We start from the raw sequence: 19,584 nt of genomic DNA on the forward strand, positions 1-19,584 counted from the left end.
ACTGAGTTGACCTCACTGCATCACCCAGCAAATTCCCGCTGGCTATCTATTTTACATATGGTAATGTGTATGTTTCCATGCTACTCTCTCAATTCGTCCCAGCCTCTCCTTCCCCCAACTGCACCCACAAGTCCATTCTCTGTTTGCCTCTCCATTGCTGCCCTGCAGTGGAGGTTCATCACTCCACTGGAGTATGTATGGAGAGTCCATACACATGCCTTCATATACAATATTTGTCTTTCTCTTTCTGACTTACTTCACTCTGTACAATAGGCTCTAGGCTCACCCACCTCATTCAGATTGACTCAAATGAGTTCTTTTTTATAGCTGAGTAATATTCCATTGTATATATGTACCACAAGGTTTGTTCTGTCTGGAGCACTCCCTTTGGATCTGTGCTCAGCCGGGGCTCCTTCCTCCTTCAAGTGTCAGTTCAAACAGCCCCAGTGCCTCAAAGCCCCTCCCCAACAGTTCTCTCCAGGTAGGGCCACCCCACCCTCTGATCCCCCATCACTTCGCTCTGTCTTTGCAGTAGTGTGCATACTGTGAAATCATCTTGTGTGTATTTTTCATTCTTGGTTTATCTCCCCCACTAGAGTGTAAGCTCCATATGGACCTTGTCTATCTTGTTCATTGCTGTCTTCAGTGCCTGGCCTCTGAAAGCTTTCAGCAGATATTTACTGAACATCAGGTAGAAAGCCTGGGTCTCTTGAGTTTCTGAAATAGAAACTCAGGGGTCAGCCTCATCAGTGTACTAGGGAAAAAAGCTCAGGCTCTGGAATTGAGCACATGTGGACTTACATTCTAGTTGGCCACCAGCTAGCTGTGTGACCTTGAGGAAGTTTCTTGGCCTCTCTGTGCCTTGGTTGGTCCATCTGTAAAATGGCAGCAATAGTGTCCATCTTACAAGGTTGCTGCAGGAGTTAAACAAGATGATGCATTAAACAAGAGAACATATAAACCCCCAAGCACAATGCCTGGCAGAGAGTAAGTCCCCATATGTGTCTGCTAGTTTCATCACCATGAGTCTTTTTCTATAAAAAGTGAGTTTCTTTTGATTATCTATCCTCACTGTATCAATCAAGGCCCAGTCAGGAAAACCAGCACTGAATTGCTTCTCGACCCTAATGGTCCATTTGCCAAACACAGGGAGACACCCGCTATGACACCTGCCCTTAAATATTGTGGCTGATGAATTGTCCATTCAGCTCCATGTCCTCAGTTTTGGACCAGAATACCTGATTTTCGTAAAATGTAAGTGTATCCTCCATAGCTTGAGTGTCCTATATGCTAAGCAGTGTTTACCAGCCGCAACAGTTATGCCCTTGCTTTCACAGACCTCGTCCTCTAGTTGAGGGAATAGATGAGCAAATAAAGAGTCGAATTGTGGCAGAAGATTCTCAGAGAACAAGCCATGGGCCCTACCCAGATTCTCGAGCACCTAGCTAGTGTCTGGCGTTGCAGGAGGCCCTGACTTTCCTATTTTCGAGGCGGGGCCAAGGTACAGCAACAGCCTGGATGAGAATCGGCCAGGCTGGTTCACACCAGTTCTGGCATCAGGGCTGAATGACCTTGAAAGGCATGGACCATGAAAGGTGTTCATCGTCTCCAGGCCTCCTCAGTTTCCTGCCAAGGTGTTAGGCTACAAAACAATGAGACTAATTTTTATGTGAAGGTCTTGGAATCATTCTTATTTAGTTTACAGCTCCTAATTTGTTTTTATTTGAATACAATCTAAGTTCCTTTCTTCTCTCTTAATATTTTTCTTTGGAAAAAGTATTGGACTAAACAGAAAGCTTGCCAGCTAGCACAAAGATGTCCTTGTATATCTTTCATCTAACCTTCCCAAATGCTAAACAAAGGTACTTAACCAAAAAAGTTAATTTTACCACATTTACTTTATCATTCTTCCTACATATAAAAATTTCTCCTGAAACATGAGAATAAGGGACAGACATGATGTCTCTGCTTCTAAATACTTGTATAAAGAAAGAAAAGTAAAAGTGTTAGTTGCTCAGTCATGTCCTACTCTTTGCGATCCCATGGACTGTAGCCCACTAGGCTCCCTCTGTCCACGGGATTTTCCAGGCAAGAATACTGGGGTGAGTAGCCATTTCCTTCTCCAGGAGATCTTCCTGACCCAGGGGTCAAAACTGGGTCTTCTCTATTTCAGGCAGACTCTATTGTCTGAAGCACCAGGGAAGCCCAAAATACTCGTGTGCCTCTCCCCAAACTGTACAGTGTTCAAAAACACGAGTTAACATGGATACAACAGAATAATCTACAAAGCCTCTTCACATTTCATCAACTGCCCTAATATTCTCTATAGCAAAAGCCACACCCAACTTTCTGGTCCAGCATCATATACTGTACTTAGGTGTCATATATCTTTAGTCTCCTGTAATCTAGAGAAAAATGAAGTTTTTTTGCCTTTTTTTTTTTTTTATGATCGTAACATTTTTAGGGAGTAGAATGTCCCTCCCTTGAGTTTTCCTGTTTCTTTGTGACTGGATTGAGGTTATGTATTTGGTGTGGAAATGCCACACAGATGGTACATTATTTCAGGAGGCATATGATGTCTCTTTATCTCATTCCTGATGATGTTAACTTTGATCATGTGGCCAGGGTGGGACCTGCCAGGCTCTCCACTATAAAGTTACTGGCCTTCCTGTTGTGATTAATAAACATTTGAGATGCTTTGGAACTTGGTGAGCCTCGTGCTTCTCATCACACTTTGGCCTTCTGGTTTTAGCATCTGATTCCTACCTAACAGTCACTGTGGTTCTTTCATGGCCCTAGACTGCATTCACCTAGACCTCGAGGCACTCTCCAAGGACCCTCAGGACTGGAAGAATTCATCATTCTTCAGACTGGAATTTTATCGGTAAATACATTTTTTTTTTAATTAATTTTTTCAAATTTATTTTTTTAATTGAAGGATAATTGCTTTACAGAATTTTGTTGTTTTCTGTCAAACTTTAGCCTGAATCAGCCATAGGTATACATATGTCCTCTCCCTCTTGAACCTCCCTCCCATCTCCTTCCTCATCCCACCCCTCTGGGTTGATACAGAACCCCTGTTTGAGTTCCCTGAGACATACAGCAGCTAGAGAACCCCGTGCAGCAGTGAAGACTCAGCACTGCGCGGGCTTTCTCTAGTTGCGATGCGTGGGGGTTACTCTCTAGTTGTGGTGCGAGGGCTTCTCACTGCAGTGAAAAGCACGGGCTCTAGGGCGCGCGGGCTTCCGTTGTTGCAGCATGTGGGCTCAGTAGCTGTGGCTCCCGGGCTCTAGAGCACAGGCTCAATAGCTGTGGTGCACAGGCTTAGTTGCTGTGTGACATGTGGGATCTTCCTAGATCACCGATCGAACCCATGTCTCCTGATTTGGCAGGTGGATTCTTTACCACTGAGCCACCAGGGAAGCCCCAGTAAATACATTTTTAAGTCTCATTATCCAGGAGACATGGATGGGGAAGGGAGAGTAGGGTAGGAAGACTGTGACAATGTATATCTTGTAATATGTTTTTATTCAGGCTCTTGCAAATTGACATCTCCTTTCAACTCAAAGGCATTGACCTGCAGACGATTCATTCCCGAGAGCTTCCAGACTGTTACGTCTTTCAGAATATGGCAAGTATCTATTTCACTAAGCCAGTTTTTATCCTTTTTCTTGACTCCTTTTGGAGGTGCAGAGTGTACAGTGCACCTGCCTATAAATGTATTAGACAAAAGTGTGTTTAAAACAGTTTGAATGCCATGCTATAGCATCGTTGATCCAGACGCTGTGACTTCTAAAAATGAGGCACGCCTGTTCCAACTTTTAAAAACTAGATTTCTGGGTTGAAAAAAGGAGTTTTCAAAGTGGACTTTGACGTCCTACTCTCCTAATACTTTTTTTTTTTTTTTTAGTTTATGACCAGTGCTTTTAGTGTCTATAATGTTTTTCCTTTTTTCAAAGGAAGGTCTTTGCAAATGTTGTTAGCAAATGTTTTCAAACCTCAAGGCAGAAACTGCCCCCTTGATCTGAAGTCCAGTCTGCAAAGCATCAATTGCTGCAGCTTTTATTTTTGGATGGGAGGCCATGTGCCCTGGAATCCTTCCTTCCTGCCTTCTTTCTTCCTTGCCTTCTTTCCTTCCTTCCTCCCTTTGTCCCCCTTCCTTCTCTCATGTTTGTTGTTACTGCTAAGTTGCTTCAGTTGTGTCCGACTCTGTGCGACCCCATAGATGGCAGCCCACCAGGCTCCCCTGTCCCTGTGATTCTCCAGGCAAGAATACTGGAGTAGGTTGCCATTTCCTTCTCCAATGCATGAAAGTGAAAAGTGAAAGTGAAGTCGCTCAATCGTGCCCAACTCTTAGTGACCCCATGGACTGCAGCCTACCAGGCTCCTCCGTCCATGGGATTTTCCAGGCAAGAGCAGGGGCGTGGGGTGCCATTGCCCTCTCCATCTTTCATGTTTAGTGATGGGCAAAACTGAATGCTAAACTGGCTGTTATGTGTTGCTGCTGTTTTAGCAGTTCAGAAGTGTGCTTCCTTTAACAACAATTGCTAAGTGCTCTATGAGTCCCTACAAGGCAGCAGGCAGGTTGTCATGCTCTAGAGGTACCATGGCCCTCAGGAAGCTTATACCCTAGTGGGAAAGATAGATAGAAAAACAGGTCAACAAAGAAATAAAAGTAATTATAAATTGTGATGTGTAAGTAGGGAAGAATGTCTGGATCAGAAAGTAGCATGATTTATCTCCTGGGGTGACCCGCACATTGCAAAACGTATTATGAAATCCAAGGCGAAGAGCTTGGAGAGCTGAATGTGTAGGTTCAGCTATGATTGAACCCATGATCAAATCTATGATTGAACCCACAAGTGAGCATCTTTGAGCACAAACCACATGCATGCTACACATTCTCAGTGTAATCCAAGAATATCTCTATGACCAACCAGAGGTTAGGGAATTAAGCTACACAAACCTCACTTCTATACCTATGAGCTAGGACTAAACTTCCACTAGTCCTGGCATTCAAAGCCTCATTCCCTCCAGGAAGACCCCGAATATGCTTCTCTTAAGTCCTAACATACTCTGTATATGTCACTTATACACTTTAAATGCTTGATATATAATGTGGAAGACTGAGGACATTTGGAAATCTTAAATTCAACCTGTAACCTTGGAGCAATCTTTGCCACATATGAAAACATTGTATGTAACACTCCTGAAAACATTATATGTAGTGCTTGAAGCAAATATAAAAATAATATCTAGCATAGTAAAAGCCTAGAATTTCATACCCTGTTGGGGGCCGGTGTGAGGCACTCCGCCCATGGCAAAGGTCATGAGGAAGGAGGCTCGACATACGCAAAGGCGGGATCGAACCTCAGGAGTCCCCCTGGAAATCCTCGAGCATCTACCCCCATAACCAGAGCTTGCCTGCTTTACTACTTTGTGCTCCCACCTACACCTCTGACTTTACGGGGGGCTGTCCCCCACCACCTCTTTCGGAGAAGGAGTTAACTTAGAGCTCCAGTTAATAAAAACTCCTGGGCATGACAAGAGTGTTTTAACCTACAAACTCCTCTGAAGGTTCTCTAGCCTGCCTGACAGGCTTGTCTGGCCACCTGTGATTGCTCACAGCCTCCCAACCGTGAGAGGCACGAGATGCTTTAAACCTTCTAAAAACAGGTTCTTTAGAGAAGTTAGAAAACTATTAGTATAAGTACAATGGGCTGATTAGAAGTTGTATTGGTGAAGGGCTTTTCATTTGTTGAGCCAATGTTTGTTGCTAAGTCTCCACATCCCCTGCCCTTACACACATTAATGAATATGTAGAAGAAATAAGTATTAACCTTTGATATTAATCACGTTAGACCTTAGGCTAAGTAAATTCTTTCCTTAACTAAAACCCACTACCCCCTCACCCTATAGGAATGTAACTTTATTTGGGTGGCGTCTGTTTAAGAATAATCACCCCTGGAGAAATAAGTGTCCTGGTTGACTGACCACTGTCACAAGGAGAGGGTCATAAATTGTCAGCAGGCCCCCTGGCCAGAAGATGATGTAACACCCCTAAGACCTCTGTATACATTTGTATGAAGCACCTGACTTTGATAAAAGTCAGGACTGCTGACCCTGCATGACTTTTGCATAACATCTCAGTGTATAAAAGTAGACCATGGAAAATAAAGAATTGGGATCAGTTTCTCGAAATACTGGTCTCCCCATGTCGCTCTCTCTCTCTCACTCTGGCTGAGTCTCCATCTGGAGCACGGAACCCGCCATGCTTACTAATTATGCCTGGGCTTCTAAGATCCGACCGGGGAGGCTTCAGTGTCTCCTCTCCTTCGGGAGAACAGAAGGACGCCTGCGGCCTATGTAAGTGGTGCAAACTTCTTGTCTTAAAGTTTTATTGGTCTCCCGCGTAAACCAAGCTACTCAGCCTCTTTTCTCCACTGAATTTTCCTATTGAGCTATCCTCATTCTATTACTCTTTACACCTCTAATTAATATCTAATTGAAGCTATTGTATCCTGATCCTCGCCGACACCATCCCCGCTTCGAACTCCCTGGATCAGCCGGGGCTGGACCCCGGCAATACCCAAAGGATTAAATTGAAGCAAATGCTTATAAATTGCACTCAGGGTAATAAATGACATCTTTGTGTTCTCTTGTCAGAAATTGGTGGTGAATTCTCATTTTCGTTCCTCAGACCATTTGGCTGTTTTGCATTAGGGTTTCTCTGAATCTGAATGTGGGTTTAGTAGAATTTCATGTCTACACCCCTTGAACCAGCATCTTTTTGGCACCAGGGACCAGTTTCATGGAAAACAATTTTTTCACAGACTGGGGGAGGCAGCATTCGGGAAGGATGGTTTTGGGGTGATTCAAGTGCATTACATTTATTGTGCACTTTATTTCTATTATTATTGCATCAACTCCACCTCAGATCATCAGACATTAGATCCTGGAGGATGGGGACCCCTGCTTTGGACCACAGTTTTCATTAATAATAGGAAGTTGTGAAGGAATCATGTAATGAGGGCATTTTCATTGGCCTGATTCTTTTTGGATCACCGTTTGGATGCCATTGATATTTTAAGCAGAACTGATCTAACGCATCATACTTTCTGCTGGGTTGTAACCTCTTCATCTTTTTGTGTCTCTAGATTATCTTTGACAATAAAGCTCACAGTGGCAAAATCAAAATCTATTTTAACAGTGATGCCAAAATCGAGGAATGTAAAGACTTGAAAATCTCTGGATCCAGTAAGTATGTTATATACTTGCCAATTGTGGATTGTGAATGATCTTGAACACTTCATCTGGGGATTTGGGGTATATAAAGGGTTTACTTGGATGATAAGAAGAAGAAAGAGCTCCAGAAAACCACACTTTGAATGTTTGCTTCTGTCAAGACTACTTTGAAGCTTTGCATTTTTGTTCAGTTCAGCAAACGTGGATTATAGACCTCGTAGGAGAGGCTGTGTTGGCCAGTATTTAGGAGCAGTTTCTAGAGCCTGACTGCCTGGGCTTGGATTTTGGTTCTATTCCTGTGCCTGTGATCTTGGACAAATTCCTTCGGCTTTCCACGTCTCAGTGTCTTTCTCTGAAAAGTGAGAGTAACAATAGTACTTACTTTCCAGGATGTTGAGTAGTAAATGAATAACTATGTAAAGCGAGCGCTGAGAGCCAGAGTTGGCAGACAGTCATTGCTAGCACTCTGGGAAAGAAAGGAAATACCTTCATGAGGGACACTGACATGCTTAGAAAATCTCTAGCTTGTCCTGGATCAGAGTAAGTGGTGGAGGCACAAGATATGATGGTCAAAACAGCAAAGGTTCATTTTGACGGGCAGAGCAGGACATACAGTAGAGCAACACTTCTGGAAAAAGATCTGATTTGCCCTGAGCCTGTGACAATGGAGCAGGGTCAAGGCCTTCAGAGCCCAGAGAGCAGCCTGTACAAACCTGGGTCAGTTACTCAGTCATTACTCATAAAACACTTCTTGATCCACAGGCTAACGTGGGCTCCTGAGACCCCTTTCTTGTTGAGGGGGTTTGGTTGATGTTAACAATGGGTGGTCAGTGATTTTTCATTTACAAGTTTTGTTTAACTGAACCTGCCTTTGACCAAATCTTGGAACAAAATAAAATGTAAAATACTCGTTGACTATTTTGTGTTAGTTTTATTTATTTTACTTTTATTTGCATTCATTTTTTGCGGCACTTATTCCCAGGCCATTAGTTTTTGTTTCTTCAGTGTCTTCTGGGATATCTTTTTCTTCTGTGCAACCTCCTCTTCTGGTTTAGGAACAATCTGTTCTTTTTCAGTAAGGATCATCTCAATATGGCAGGGAGAGCTTATGTAGAGGTTGATCTGACTGTGAGCTCTGTAAGTCCTGTGCCGCATCTTGGGGGCTTTGTTCACTTGGATGTGCTCAATGACCAGGGGATCTACATCTAAGCCCTTAAGTTCAGCATTACTCTCTGCATTTTTGAGCATGTGTAGTAAAAATTCAGCACTCTTTTTGGGCCACCGACCCTGCATCCAGCCCCACTGTTTGGCCTGTGCACACCTACCAACTCCACCGTTGTAGCGACGGAATGGCACACATTGCTTCTTTAAAGTGACATCCTTCAGATACTTGGTGGCTTTTCAGATATGCATACCCTTTATGGCCTGGGCAGTTTCACGAGTGTTCTTAAAGTGAACACGAAGATTTGAACCTCTTGATTTGCATGATTTTGTGGGGTGTTCTGGGTCGAATGAATAGCGCACCATTTTTAGGGATCACCTCAGGCCGCTTACCAGAAAAGCTATTTTGTGTTAGTTTTAAATTAGACTAATTTTGTGGCTTTTCAGCTATATAATACGTGTGTGTGTGTGTGCACGTGCGCACGCATGTGCTCAGTCTTTGCTCAGTCCCATGGACTGTAGCCCACCATTCCTCTGTCCATGGAATTTTTCTAGGCAAGAATACTGGAGTGAGTTACCATTTCCTCCTCCAGGTGATCTTCCCCACTGAGGGATCGAACTCACGCTCTTGTGTCTCCTGCATTGGCAGGTGGGTTCTTTACCATTAATGCCACCTGGGCTGATGATTCTGAAGTTTTGGCTTTGTAGTTCCATTTGCTGACTCAACCTCTGATCAGAATACACACTTTTAGTTTCTGTTACAAAGTGGTTACTACTCCTCAGCATTCTCCATACAGAAAGGCACAGATCAGATGTGAATTTTCCAAGTCCAACTGCAACTATTTTATGTGAACAAAGCTAACCCCTGTCGTATAGGAAATGTGGTTTGGAATAGTCGCTTGACCAAATAAGTGAGTTAAACAGGTTTGCCAGACCCTGGTTTCCTTCCTCCCCGCGGGCACCCTGACCACACTGGGCAGTTTTCCCTGAGCCTTTACTCAGAAGAGAGGAGCTCTAGCTCTCTCTTGTGGCCTGTGGGGAGAAACACAATCTCACAGCTAGAAATAATTGCATATTCTTCTTCCAAAGCTGCACCCTATGAAACCAGATTCCATGACCAGGAGAGAGCAAATTTAAAATAATGTGACAAGTCTTAGAAAGCTGAAGTTTGGAAAACAGCTTAGAAAATGGATTTTTTTTTTCTTTCTGTGTAGGAAGCTGTCTGGTGGATTGATTGCCCTGGTTTTTGGGGAGGGGGACAAAGGCAAGGGTGACATCTTGGGGGGTCCTTGTGCTATTTGCAAAACATTCTGAGATTCGTTCACATCCATACACTTCTCTTGACACTTCTCTAGCTTTGTCGTTAATTGTTATCTCAAGGTGTAATAAAAGAGGATATCCAAAAAAAAGAGAGGATGGCCATTTTCACATACAAACTCAAAGTTGCCTTTTATGACTTCTAATACCCATTCCCAGTACATCACTAACCTTCATGTTAACTTGATTTTGTAACTGTAGCCATTTGAGCCTGGGAGCTAGAAGGGATGTGTACTGACAGACAGGACTCCCCATCGATAGGTGATGTAAATGAATGTGAAGCGTTGGTCAGGGTCACACAGGTGGCAGTGGTAGTGTGTGGGGGACTTCTCAGGGCCCTGGAAGGACTGGGTGGTGGGGTAGGATTTCCCTAACCAGGTTGCCAGAAGCAACTCTCTGGACTAGAGTTTTGCAAACCCAGTTTTGGGAACTGTTCTTGTGGGAATAACATAGTGTCAGTAGAATAAGAAAGCAGTTATTATGTTTGGGCTTCCCTGGTAGTTCAAATGGTAAAGAATCTAACGGTAATGCAGGAGACCTGGGTTGGATCCCTGGGTCAGGAAGATCCCCTGGAGAAGGAAATAAAAACTCACTCCAGTATTCTTGTCTGGAGAATTACAGTCCATGGGGTTGCAAAGAGTTGGACATGACTAAGCTTCTAACACACACATGATGTTTATAAAATACTTTTTGTAACATGTCAAAGTAATCTCAATAAATCAAATTTTAAAAATACAATACTTTTTTCTGTTATGAGGGACGATTTATCTTCTTAGTTCCATGCCTCAGTTTTCTTAACTGTAAATAAGGCCAAATTCAAGCAGTCTTAGAGATTTTATTCTCGTTATAGGTCAGAAAAGAAGGTACTAGATGCTGTGCTTGCATTTTTTAAAGATTTAAGCCCTATCTTTCCAAGAATTGCCCCTATTCTCTGCCTCATTCATGGATCCAAAACAAACAAAAAAAATGGTGGTCTTGGATTTTGGGCAGGTTGTGTTCTTACCTACCTATTAGATAGTATCTCAAGATAACTTAAACTTGTGAAGTGGAAAATGCTAAAGAGGGAGGTAAGTGCTGCATGTGAGGCACTAACAAGCATTTGACAGGGAAGGTTTGCCTGATTTCCTAACAGTGCATGAAACTGGTACAGCTGTGCCCCCATGTGGTACCCAAGGCACCCAAAGCTGAGCAAGGCTGGACAACTCGCTCAGTGAATTATATTTACTAGCTGGCCACACACATAACCCACTGGATAAGCTGCTCTCAGACACGTGCAGAGATTGCTCACGCCGTTATTATCTCTAAATCTGTGGACACGCTCCCGTCTTCCTCTTCAATGCCTTCTCTGCAGAGGTGTCTCTGTGGAGCACCCTGACTTCAGATGTTGCTGAAGGTGGCCTGTCCCCCGTCCTGCATTCTGCTTCCCTGGCCTTTCTCCATCTGGTTCCTGAGTGTGTCTGCTCTCCTAATTCCTAGACGTTGCCACCCTGCTGCCTGCATCCCTCATCCTTCCTAGTCTGCATTCCTGTCTGTCATCTCTGATTGGCTGAAACCCATGGTTTCAGTCGCCACCAAGTCGTCCTCTCTTGTCATGAATGTCCAGAGTGAGCCAGTGGACCCAAGACAGAAAAGAGGTTATTCTTGATCAGTCCTTCCTTACTCCCTAAGTCCCATTGAATCTCTCCTTTTCATCTCTTGCTACTTTGTGCCTTATCCTTCTGTGTCTTCTCTGCCTCTGATGTTGCTCAAACCTTCACAAATTCCAACTTAGATAATCGTAGTCTTCTTATGTTCTGCTAGGGTCATTGTACTTATCTGTAAGCATGCTGAAGCATTATGCTAAGCATAGGCATTGTAGTGTTGAACAAAATATATCCAGTCCCTGCTTCCCAGAACCAATCATGTAGTGGGGAAGATGAACATCAAATGGTATAGTAACTGCTCTGTTTGTTATTACATGTATGGGGCAGTTCTAGGTGCTTTCATATATGAACTTACTTGATCCTCATGACAGCCCTATAAAATAGATTTTTTTTTCATTGTACCCATTGTTTTGGATGAGGAAACTGAGGCAACTTCCCTGACTCCATAACTTCCAAGTGCAGAGTCAAGATTCAGAGCCAGGTCTCAGGCTCCATAGATTGTCCTTTTTCATTTTATACTGTCTCTGTGCACCTTGCTGTGCTGTCTTTGAATATGCAAAGCTTGAATATGCAAAGTTCAGTGACCATCAAGCAAAGGGGAGTAAATGAAGCTATAGGTATGTATACCTGTGGACAGGGCTATGATAGGGTTTGGAGGGAAGGGTTAATAGGGATGAGAATTTAGGGGATTCTGTCCTGAGGAGGAAAATACTCAAGGCTGAATAATCCCCTTGTGTGATGGGGAGGGTGCTGTTCCAGGCAGAGGTGCAATGTCCCTGCAGGGAGAGAGAGGGAGAGGGGGAGAGAGAGAGAGTGCATGCAAGCCCCTGGCAGGAGCAAGGAAGAAGGAAGACCAGAGTGGCCTCAGGGTGGAGGAGGTGGGGGCTGGGAGAGAACAGCAAGCTGCCAGTGACAGAGCCATCATTGGGATTTGAGACAACACCACAAAGTCTGGGAGAAGCTAAGCTTACAGTTTGGTCTTCCTTTAGTACATTCCCTGTGCTACTGTGTGTTCCAGGATCCAAATCTCAATGCTCTTTGGTGACTAAATGTGAAGGAAATCTTTAAACAAAAAGGGATGTATGCATATGTGCAGCTGATTCACTTTGCTGTACACTTTGTAAAGCAACTGTACTCCAAAACAACAGAGACACAAATCTGATTACTACTCGCTGTACTCTCATCCCAAGTGGTTGTTTTTCCCACAAGTAAGAAGAGCTTATTGACTTGGCACTCTTTGCTGGGAAAGTGCATAGTAAGATTGAGAAGCAGAAACGGGGATTTTGAGTGGTGGATTTTGAGATGTTTGTGCTGTGCTTCATTAGTTTCTCAGTCATGTCCGACTCTTTGTGACCCCATGGACCATAGCCCTCTGTCCATGGGGATTCTCCAGGCAAGAATACTGAAGTGGATTGCCATGCCCTCCTCCAGCGGATCTTCACAACTTAGGGAAGCCCTTTAAAATGTTTGTTCCTTCATTAATGGAGAACTTATGTTTTTGATTTTGTATGAGAGAACTCAAGAGTATGTCAGTAGTTTTGCCTCTTTTGAATAGGGTCCAAATGGACCACCTTCTATTGAATTCTGCTGCTGCTGCTGCTGCTAAGTCGCTTCAGTCGTGTCCGACTCTATGCGACCCCAGAGACTGCAGCCCACCAGGCTCCCCCATCCCTGGGATTCTCCAGGCAAGAATACTGGAATGGGTTGCCATTCCCTTCTCCAATGCAGGAAAGTGAAAAGTGAAAGTGAAATCGCTCAGTCGTGTCCAACTCCTAGCGACCCCATGGACTGCAGCCTACCAGGCTCCTCCGTCCATGGGGTTTGCCAGGCAAGAGTACTGGAGTGGGGTGCCATTGCCTTCCCTGTATTGAATTCTACTCTACGGCAAATATTTATAAATACATTTTAGTATATCTGTTAAGAATTTATATGTTTTTAATGTATAATTTGACATCAGGGAATGATTGACTTATTTGTGAAGCTCTGAATGAATGCAGTGTAATTTGTTTCTGATGTTGAAGCGTTTATCATTTGATCTTATTTTCCAGGTGCCATTTTGTTTGGAAATTATTCCCAAGTAAGGTGTGTTTGACGTTTGAATTCTGTTTTTGTTTCTCAGTTCAGAAAAACACTCAGTATGTCCTGGTGTTTGATGCATTTGTCATTGTGATTTGCTTGGCATCTCTTATCCTGTGCACAAGATCCATTGTTCTTGCGCTGAGGTTACGAAAGGTAAATGTGTGTTGGAATATTCTCCCTCCCTTCCTGACCTCCGCCTTCAGCTTGTCCAAACAGTGGGGACTTGATGAAGGGTTATCCTGCCCTATGTGAGGCCTTGACTAAATTAAATTCCTTTGAGTGATTGTCCTCCAACAGGGCATTAATCAACCTGGGGTGTAGAGAATGAGTCCAAGCTCCTGGCATGTCAGGCAGAATCAGACAATTATCCTGCTTCAACTTGAGCTAATAAGCACAGATGCACAGCAGTGAACTTTTCAAGATTGAATGTTTCTAGAATAAATGAGACCCTTTTAAATTCAAGAGTGATCTTAAGAACAGGGTAATAGCATGTATGGGTTTCATCTTTTGTCATCAGATCAGAGTTCATTTTGACAGGAAGGCATGGTAAATGGGTTATAATGATGCCTAAAATACTTTATCCTATTTTTACAAATAGTTTTTAAATCTCCCCTGAGGTTCCTTTTACCTTTTTATCCTTAGGACTCTTGTGACCATATACTCTAGCACAAATTTTATTCCAGTGTGTGGCACGTGTATAAACACAGACTAGGGTCAGTGGAAGTAGGAAGTCATCAGAAAACCACACGTGGAGCAAGAAAACGGTCTTCATTCTATTTTCTATTTCTTGACCTGCGTCAATTTATTTTGTAAATACCCAGTTCTCTTACCCACCCACCCCCACCGCAAGTCCCTTGATATTCTGAATCCAGAGTCAGGGGCTGGGTTCTGCACGAGAGTGGGGGTGCGCTGGGAGCCCACACCCAGGAGCTGGACCTCCTGGACTCAAGTCCTGGCTCGGCTGCCCTGTGTCTCCATTCTTTCCTCTGGAAGGAAGAGTCCATGGTGCCTAGTTCATAGGGTTGTTGTCTGGTTGAATATGTTGAGAATATGTAAAGCGTTTGGAATGGACTCTGTGTTAGCTATTTCAACAAGAGTCTGTTGGAGGGAGAGCACGGCATTGGGTGTTGGAGTCACTCAGTTCACTGGCGTGCTCATCTCCAGCTGGGATAGATGGCGGGGGAGGGTGTGGGCTGTTATCTGTACCCTCCAAGTGAGAATCCATCACGTTGGAAAAGGCAGTGTCAAGCTATCGGATATGCGAGAGCTCTGTTCTGCACTTTTTTCCTTCCAGAGGCCAGTGCAGTTTGTTAGAAATGCTTTTTTTTTTTTTTGCTGCAGAGATTCCTAAAGTTCTTCCTGGAGAAGTACAAGCGACACGTTTGTAATGCCGACCAGAGGGAGTTTATCAACCAATGGTATATCCTGGTGATTATCAGCGACCTCCTGACAATAAGTGGATCCGTGTTAAAAATGGAAATTAAAGCCAAGGTGAGGGCAACCCATTTTAAATCTTTTGTTCTTTCTGTTCTTTTAGGTGGTCTCACATATTCTTAAGATATGCAGGAATTCTCATGTTTTCTCTTTTCTCACATCCATAAAACTGAAGCCTCCTTTGACCTGTTTTTTTGTGAGCGGAAAATGAGGAGGTGGATGTTCTGTGGAAGGTGATATTCCCATAAATGTTCTCTCGGGAACTTGGCAGCATCTTCAGAATAAGAATTGAAGTGTGAGAGGATTGATTGCTTGGTCAGGATTTATTTATTTTTTTAAGTTGCAAAAAGTAGCCTCTGACCCTTGATCCATGAGCCAGGGGTACTCACCCATGACTGATGGGGGTTCTGAAGGATAGAGGTTTTATTTGAGGATGATTTGAGTGCCTCTAGTTGCCTGGCTCTTGGGTAACTTAGTTGATTTAGTCTCCCAAGTCTTGACTCCTCCCCTCCATGCTCTGCCGTCAGTTAGCAAATCTTACCAGCCTTCTCTCCTGACCTCTAACACCTCCCTCTCATCCATGGCAACTGCTCCGCTTCCTCCAGGACATCTTCCTGTCTGGTCTAGATCTTCTCATTGTTGCGGCTCCTCCTCCCGCCACAGCGGTCTCCTCATTGTTGCTTTGCCTTCAGCCCTGTACCCCTCGGACCCATCCACACAGCCGTCAGAGTCATCTTTCTGGCGTCTGTCTTGCAGTGACAATCCTTTCTGCCTCAGAGACCCGCTTTGGGATGAAGTGGCCTTTCTTCAGTGTGGTCTCCAGGGTCCTTATCATCCAGCTCTCCTTCCCTCTCCCGCCCTCGCTTTCTCTGGCCTGTCTTGTGGGCTCCCAGCCTGAGGCCCTGGTTCAGCCTCTGCTGACTTGCAAGGCTCTCCCAGCCTGTCCACCAGGCTGGCACCACTCTGGGGTCATGCCCGTGGGAGCCCTATGTAAGAAGTCTGGCTTGTGCCTCACTGCACGTAGCACATTGTATTAAAATTGTGCTTGTGCACGTGTCTCTTCAGTTAGACCTGGAAGTCCTTGAGAGCACAAACTGTTAGCAGATCATGCTGGGGCTTTCTTGTAAAAGTGTTAACAGCTGGAAAGTATTGTTTGATATTTAGCAAACATGATTAGTTTATGTGCTTTAATGCCTAAGTCAGTGGTAAATGCAGTCTCTAGTTCAGAGTATTGTTTGAACAAAGATTTAGTTCAACAAATTGCAATACTAAAAGGAAATGAGAAACACATTCAGAATTGTGCACTCTTATTATTTTCTTCTTCAGTTTAAAAACTCTTAGAATCACTGTAGAGAGGCAGGCAGACCATTCTTTTCCAGTCAGTTTCAAGGGAGGTTCCTGAGCTGAGTGGAATAGAAAATTTTACTAATACATCTTTTTTTTCATTTCCTAGAATCTCACGAACTACAATCTGTGCAGCATTTTGCTTGGAACGTCTACACTTTTTGTCTGGGTTGGCGTCATCCGATACTTGGGTTACTTCCAAGCATATAATGTAAGGATGTGGGCCCTGGGCGGCACCACTGGGATTCAGGTCCATTTCTTTGGGATCTATTAGGTACTTTTTAATAACTCCCATTCTGCCATTTTGTGTGTGTGTGTGTTTTTTTTCAGGTGCTCATTTTAACAATGCAAGCCTCGTTGCCAAAAGTTCTTCGCTTCTGCGCGTGTGCTGGTATGATCTATCTGGGTTACACCTTCTGCGGCTGGATTGTCTTAGGACCGTATCACAACAAGGTGTGTAGCCTAATTCTTCCTCCTGCACACGAGGCACTTGGGGCCCTTAAAAGTAGGTTTCGGGACTTCCCTGGCAGTCCAGTGGTTATGACCCCACACTTCCAATTCAGGGGACTCGGGTTGCATCCCTGGTCAGGGAACTAAGGTCCCACAGTGCTGCACAGCATGGCCAACAAAAAATAAGTAAAAAGTTTTTTTAAAAAGTGGGTTTCTAGCATTGACCTTCATCCCACTTCTCTCCAGCACATACGCTTGACATCAGTGAACACATATCTTTATTGTCTATTGTTTTGTTAGTTAGTTTTCCTTTTCTTTCCCTTTCCTGGATGTTGAAGTGACTTTAGAATATTGAAACAAGAACTGCAGGAAACCAGAGAGCACATTTATTTCATGGTTGTCTGGGCTGGCTTAAGGGGTCACATGTGAACCCAGCTGGACACCACATAAGAAGTGTTTGTACATGAAATCACTATAATAAAAATGAAAATTAAGTAAGGAAAAGCATTTCAAAATCCTAGGGGTTACAGTTTTCATCCAGATTAACTGAGGAGGATGGATGGAGGAGGATAAAGACTCCCGGAATGACCACGTTAGTTATGATTAGAAAGATAACACATCTTGCCTTTGCAAGGGGCTTTGATTTCAGTGTCATCTTACTGCCTTACTAAAGTTCAGTATCTGAATTCTTAACTATTACTGGGCTGCAGTCAGTATCATAATTTCAAGGACAACAAAGTTATGTTCAGATGTTCTTGTTTTTTCTTTTTAAATGATTTTATTTATTTACCACCGTGCAGGGTCTTCAGTGCTGTGTGGGCTCTTCTCTAGTTGCAGTGAGCCGGGGCTTCTCTCTGGTTGTAACGTGTGGGCTTCTCACTGTGGTGGCTTCTCGTTGCCGAGCACAGGGTCTAGGATGCTCGGGCTTCAGTTGTTGCAGCACCTGGGCTCAGGAGTTGCAGCTCCCAGGCTCCAGAGCACAGGCTGAGCAGCTGTGGCCCAGGAGCTTAGCTTCTCCAGTGCACGTTGGGATCTTGCCGGACCAGGGATGGAACTAGCATCTCTTGCATTGGCAGGTGGATTCTTTAACACTGAGCCACCAGGGAAGCTCTCGGGCATATTTTAGATTCTAGTTTTCTATACACATATCTGGTGAGAGAGGCCAGGACCAAGAAGCCTGCATAGTTCTGGCTCTGCCATCAAAAGCTCTGGGGCCTTTGGCAAGCGTCTCAACTTTCCTGAGACTGTTTCCTCCCCTTAAAAATGACTGGATACTTGCTCAGTTGTGTCAACTCTTTGCGACCCCATGGACTGTAGCCCACCAGGCTCCTCTGTCCATGGGATATTCCAGGCAAGAGTACCTCAGTGGGTTGCCACATCCTTCTCCAGATGTTCTTGTTTTCAAATGATAAAATTGATTCAAAGATATAGCAGGAAATGAAATTTGGTAGGCTTTGTTTTCAAACCAAAAAAGTAAAAGCAATGATTGCATCTTATAGTTTTTTTTCCCCCCATGGGCCTTTGGCAATTGGGACAATAGAAACAACAAAAATATAAATAATAACAGCTAACACTTGAGGCAATGCTAAGCGTTTCTCTCTTCTCTTTCATTTAATTTTGTCAACAGGCCAGGGTAGTCATCTTGACTTAGGTGTCCTACAGGAGAAAAGTAAAGATGTAAAGGATTGTCTTGACACTGGTATACAGCTCAGCTTTAAGTTTTGACCTTGATAGTTGCATTAAAAAAAAACCATGATCAAATCTGGTTTATAAACTCTTCACAAAAATTGAGCAATCCATAGAACTCAAACTTTTGGTATTTTCCTACTAAAATAAATCCTAGTAACTTGGAATCCACCCAGACTGTCTCCTCTTTAAGCGTTACATTTAATTTGTCCGAAGAGAATTACCATTTTCCTATTTGAAAAACTGTATAGTCAACAAAGTGACCATCTCTGGATTATTAGCAAATCTTGATCATCTTACTGCTCTTCCAGTTCTAGCCCACTGACTTAAAGGTGACTCATCAGTAAAAACTGTTCTTTGATACAATCTCTCTGATCTGGAGAATTTATTGTCTTCACATCAGATCAGATCAGTCGCTCAGTCGTGTCCGACTCTTTGCGACCCTATGAATCGCAGCACGCCAGGCCTCCCTGTCCATCACCAACTCCCGGAGTTCACTGAGACTCACGTCCATCGAGTCAGTGATGCCATCCAGCCATCTCATCCTCTGTCGTCCCCTTCTCCTCCTGCCCCCAATACCTCCCAGCATCAGAGTCTTTTCCAATGAATGCCCAGGAAAATTAACTTTTTTCTTCCTTACTTGCCTTGTGGTCTGAATGCTTTGCCACATTTTTGTCACGAGAGGGCAGTGTTGCACCATGCGGAATAAATACTCTTCCACGGCCGGTGAATTTATCCAGAGGTCCTGTGGCCGTTAATGGTTCTCCACCTTCCCTGGTGGCACTAGTGGTAAAGAACCCGCCTGCCAATGCAGGAGACATAAGAGACATGGGGTTGACCCCTGGGTCTGGAAGATCCCCTGGAGAAGGGTATGATGGCCACCCACTCCAGTATTCTTTTCTGGAGAATCCCCATGGACAGAGGAACCTGGCGAGTTACAGTCCATGGGGTTGCAAAGAGTCAGGCACACATCTTCCCTATCCCATCATTGTTCTGGAAGATGCTCAGAAATGTTGTTTTAATTTTACCAAACTAGCTACCATTCTCAAGTGCTATGTGCTAAATAGATAAGGTGCCCATGTTCTTTTCCTCCCTTGGTCTGTTAGCCTTCCCATTAGCCCTGTGGGAAATATTATTATCTTTAGACAGAAAATAAGGATCTTAATAAGTTAGATTCCTGGGGTTGAATAGTTAGTGAATGGCTGAGATAGGATTCACACCCAGG

At 43.9% G+C, this 19,584-nt stretch overlaps 1 protein-coding gene and 1 pseudogene across 2 annotated transcripts in view; one reads left to right on the forward strand and one right to left on the reverse strand.

Annotated features, from left to right (window-relative positions):
* Positions 1–19,584, forward strand: part of MCOLN2 (mucolipin TRP cation channel 2) — a 67,101-nt gene that overhangs the window by 34,500 nt on the left and 13,017 nt on the right. For both annotated transcript variants that reach the window (XM_055585321.1, XM_055585322.1), the window contains 7 exons: positions 2,800–2,884; positions 3,535–3,631; positions 7,158–7,257; positions 13,486–13,598; positions 14,787–14,936; positions 16,333–16,434; positions 16,554–16,676. In XM_055585321.1, the coding sequence (XP_055441296.1) occupies positions 2,800–2,884; positions 3,535–3,631; positions 7,158–7,257; positions 13,486–13,598; positions 14,787–14,936; positions 16,333–16,434; positions 16,554–16,676 (770 nt within the window). The remainder of the gene's footprint in view (positions 1–2,799; positions 2,885–3,534; positions 3,632–7,157; positions 7,258–13,485; positions 13,599–14,786; positions 14,937–16,332; positions 16,435–16,553; positions 16,677–19,584) is intronic.
* On the reverse strand, positions 8,218–8,795 carry LOC129655208 (60S ribosomal protein L17-like; annotated as a pseudogene).

The sequence above is a fragment of the Bubalus kerabau genome, chromosome 6 (assembly GCF_029407905.1).
Source record: "Bubalus kerabau isolate K-KA32 ecotype Philippines breed swamp buffalo chromosome 6, PCC_UOA_SB_1v2, whole genome shotgun sequence".
NCBI lineage: Eukaryota > Metazoa > Chordata > Mammalia > Artiodactyla > Bovidae > Bubalus > Bubalus kerabau.